Source organism: Sinocyclocheilus anshuiensis, unplaced genomic scaffold, assembly GCF_001515605.1.
Source record: "Sinocyclocheilus anshuiensis isolate Anshui unplaced genomic scaffold, SAMN03320099.WGS_v1.1 scaffold164, whole genome shotgun sequence".
In the NCBI taxonomy this organism is placed as follows: Eukaryota; Metazoa; Chordata; class Actinopteri; order Cypriniformes; family Cyprinidae; genus Sinocyclocheilus; species Sinocyclocheilus anshuiensis.
In genome coordinates this window covers 75,920-79,933 of record NW_015557128.1, presented here as the reverse complement: position 1 = coordinate 79,933, position 4,014 = coordinate 75,920, and the positions used below count along the sequence as shown (strand labels likewise).

General features: G+C 35.4%; 1 protein-coding gene across 1 annotated transcript in view; it reads left to right on the top strand.

Annotated features, from left to right (window-relative positions):
- LOC107677907 (coiled-coil domain-containing protein 89-like) overlaps nt 1-955 on the top strand; it is a 7,946-nt gene extending 6,991 nt beyond the window's left edge. Inside the window, exons 6-7 of the mRNA XM_016472973.1 lie at nt 365-464; nt 547-955. Coding sequence (XP_016328459.1) covers nt 365-464; nt 547-633 — 187 coding nt within the window. The 3' untranslated portion in view covers nt 634-955. The remainder of the gene's footprint in view (nt 1-364; nt 465-546) is intronic.
- Nucleotides 956-4,014: the final 3,059 nt, after the last annotated feature.

Sequence of the window (4,014 nt, the reverse complement as noted above, 5' to 3'; positions counted from 1 at the left end):
TGTAATTTTTTCCTTTTTCCTTCCATGAAACATAAAATTTTATTTTCGGCAGAATGCTTCTTTTTCCATTCGAGGACAGTAGATAAAGAATACCACTGTCAGACTAAAGAAAGCACCAAAAATGTATGATAAAGGCAGTCTCATAAAGGTAGAAAGAAAATAATACATGGTCAGAATGGCATGAGGGTAAATTTGGGTGAACAATTTCTTTGCCATAAACCAATACAACAGACAAAAGATCAGTTCAGGATATTTGACTTTCTTTATGAGTTTCTGTTCGCACATGAAATGATCAATGTCCATAAAATAATGCATTACTTGCTTCGTTTGTCTTTCTCGAGTTTTTTATTTATTTTTTAATCAGGTTTGAAAAGGAAGCAGCAGCTGTGAACAGTGAATTAAGAGTGAAGGAACTACAGGACGCCTTAGAGAGGGCAGAGGACACCTGCAATGAGTTGAAAAAGGTCTGCTAAAAGAAAACCTGTATGTATATTGGACATTTTGGTCTCAGTAGCATATCAATGTTTTTACATATCACATTTTTAGGAGTTTGAGGCATTTAAAAAGCACAGCAGTGGACTGCTTGAGAAGGAGAAGGAGTTAAACTGCAAACTTCGGCACATGATCATCTGAGCCATCCATCCCTTTCCATCATCATCATCAAACCATCATCAAAATCAGCCATAATATAGCGAAAACCACTGGCTCATGGCACATGGAGCAGTTGTATATAATGAACTAGAAGACAAAGGTGAAATGAGATTTTAAGAGAATGTCTTCTGTAAGTAGTGGGCAGTTTAAAGTATTTCTGTAGGGGAGTTTGATAGTTTGCAAATAGGTTGTTTTGGCTAAACTGTGACTTTTGTAAATAAAAGTAGCATTTTTAAACTTCCACTGTGGTTTAGTGTCGACTGTCAAAGGTTCTGTCATGATTATTAGAAAATCACCTGATTGCGATTCATTGAAAAATCTCTGATCATTGTGAGCTTTACATTTCAAGTCAATTATTGCCTTTCAAATAAGGGAATTTTTAAACTAATTTGCAAATTTAGGTTTTGAAATCCTGCAGCTTTTTTTTTTTTTAGCTCTCTCCAACCAAGATGATTATATCATATAATGCTTATCAGATAATTCAGGGTTTTAAGACCAAGTAAAGAAAATTTAAGGAATAATTTAAATGGAACACAATTCATCAACATGGTCTCTGAATGTAAATGTCTTACACTTAAATATTATTAATATACCTCCAGGAACAGGATTGGACACCCCTGCTCTATGTAGATTCTTAAATCAAGATACAAAGAAGCAAAATTACATCTTATGTCTTGTTTTATAAGAAATTGATCAAAATGAAGTGAGTTTACGATTAAAACGAACAAATATCTGCCAGTGAGCTCAGAGAAAATCAACAGAATTCAAAGGTGAAAAAAGTTTTCATTCCACATTGACAGATATTTGTTCATGTTTCAAGCAAATTTTGTTCAGTTTCTCAGAAAACAAGACTTCATATGTTCAATTTACAGTTAAGGATTAAAGAATGTTTAGAGATTTGCATTGGAAAAAAATGCAACATTTATGGCCATGACTTTATAATTTTAAGACTTCCTGCTTAGATTTAAGACCTTTTTAAGGACTCAATATGTGGAAGATGAATGAAGACTTTTTAAGACCTGCAGAAACCTTGTAATTAATTAGAATGTTCAAAATTAAAGCAATAGTTCACCCAAAAAATAACATTCTGTCATAATTTACTCACCCTTTTATGTCCATACAATGAAAATGAATAGGCTCCAATGTTGGTTGGATTCCATCGTTCTTCAGAAGAAAGAAATGCATTTGCATTATTCCAAACATTTAAACCCCCCCCCCAAAATGTTTAAAAAACAGATTAAATTGCTAATCACCACTATTTGTACAGTATGACCAGTCAGAACTGAATCATCGAGACAGCTCTATCTGATGCTCATCTGTATATGCGATAAATTGGACTGTTCTGTATGTAGCCTCGTTCCTGAGAAGATAAAACCATTCGACTGTGTTAGTAAAAGCTCTCAAGCCATATAGCACCTAGAAATGCAATGTTTACCTTCCAGTCCTAGTTTCAGTTCCTTCCAGCACTTTAGGTCATGCATTGGTTCACCTTATATTCCTCCATGCATTGATATAACAGCATGTCTTCTGCATTTACAAATGAACAATATTTTGCTAACGTTTTGCTCTTTGTCATTTTTAGTGTAGTAATTTTAGTGTCATTCCTGAACTAATTTGTGGCCAAATAACAGGTAGTTGGCGTAATTGTATAATGGTCATCTGGTCTGCATCTGTACATATGTTTTATAGAATAGAGCATCTGGATGAATTTACTGATGTTCACAACTAAAAGCATGTAAGTCGCCTCTTGAGTTAACTAGTTAAAGACGTTTTCATTGCATCTTGCATTGGATTTAGTGATGAAATATTTTAGTCCTAAACTGAGGATATTTAGTCATGTAGCAGAGCCTTTTCTTTTCCAAAACTGATGGTCCTTCTAGGATGTGAACCTGAGAACTAGCTCAGATCTTTAACCTTTAAGGTTAGGTATGTTAGTCCTTATATCATCTGTGTGAGTTTTTAATGACTGTGAGGTTCCGGTCAAAATGTTGGATTCCTTTGTGTTCTCGTACCTGCACGTTGCCATAGTCTGTCACCATTTCATGCATCTCATCAAGTTGAAGCAAGTTTGCATCCGGGCCATAACTGACCAGTGCACCTGCCCTTTGATTGCATTTGACCTGGTCAGCAGTTCATAACCTCATTGTCATGACAATCTTTTTCCTCAGAAGTGCTGCGAATATGGGAATTGCCTTATATGGGAATAACTGGAATGGTGTGAATGACCCTGTTTCTGTGACCTTTCTCTATGTTGTAATTCTTTCCAGGCACACTGATGTAGAGGGGACTCGACTGTTAAGATCATTTATTTTAGATGATATGTGAAGCATTTCGAGTATAAATAAAAACAAAATGAAAAGCTCAACTTTTTTGTAATCATTTATGTTCCTCCATATCTGCTCTAAGAACATCCCTGCATTCATTGAATGGCAAGAACATTCATTGTATTGAAAATCTTAGTTGGTCTGGTGGCTTGTTTTAGAGGCACTTTTCTGGCTTAGCTAGACTGTGAGACCAGCTTAAACTAGCTAAGACCAGGAAACCAGCCTGGTCACATTTTAGTCCAAAATCAAAAGAAAAGTCACAACAATGACTCAAGCATGGTCCGATTCCAAAGAATCAACAAAAGAGCAAAAAAATGGAATATGGTGCTACGATGGCCTTTTTTTTTTCATATTGCATTTTTAAATGTGTTACGACTGTTAAGCTGCAAAAGATGCCTTAACATTTCTCTGTTTATTTTTATATCGTGCAAATAGTCACTGGCTCTCATTCATTTATTTTTATGCTAATTATTCAGCATAATGTTAAAAATAACATTCAATATACAATGTATAAATAATTTGTGTGTGTGATAACATTTTGAGAACATTATTAAAGACCAAATAACTTTAAACGAACATTCTATTAAAGGTGACATATCATGAAAATTGGACTTTTCCAGGTTTTAAGTGCTATAATCAGGTCCCCGGTGCATCTACCAACCAAGGAAAGGTGAAAAAGATTAACCCAGTAACTTTGTTTTGGTAATGCTTTTTCTGCAAGCGTCTGAGAAAACGAGCGTGTCTGATTTCGCTCCCCTAGTGACGTAACAAAGGGATCTCATTATAATATTACCGCCCCTTAATCTGTAAGTTTCCACCCACGGCACCGTCATTTTGACTTTGCAAGTGACAACGGTGTACCAGTTCTAATACCATGGTGAAAGTTTGAGCAAAACATGCTAACTGTTCTGTCTTTGGCTGCACAGAGAGCACAGAACACTATTTACAGTCCCAGCCTCAGAGGAGACAACAGAGCAGTGGATTTATTGATTTATTTACTGTATATTGCTGCTGCCACACAGATCTAAAATAAACATGC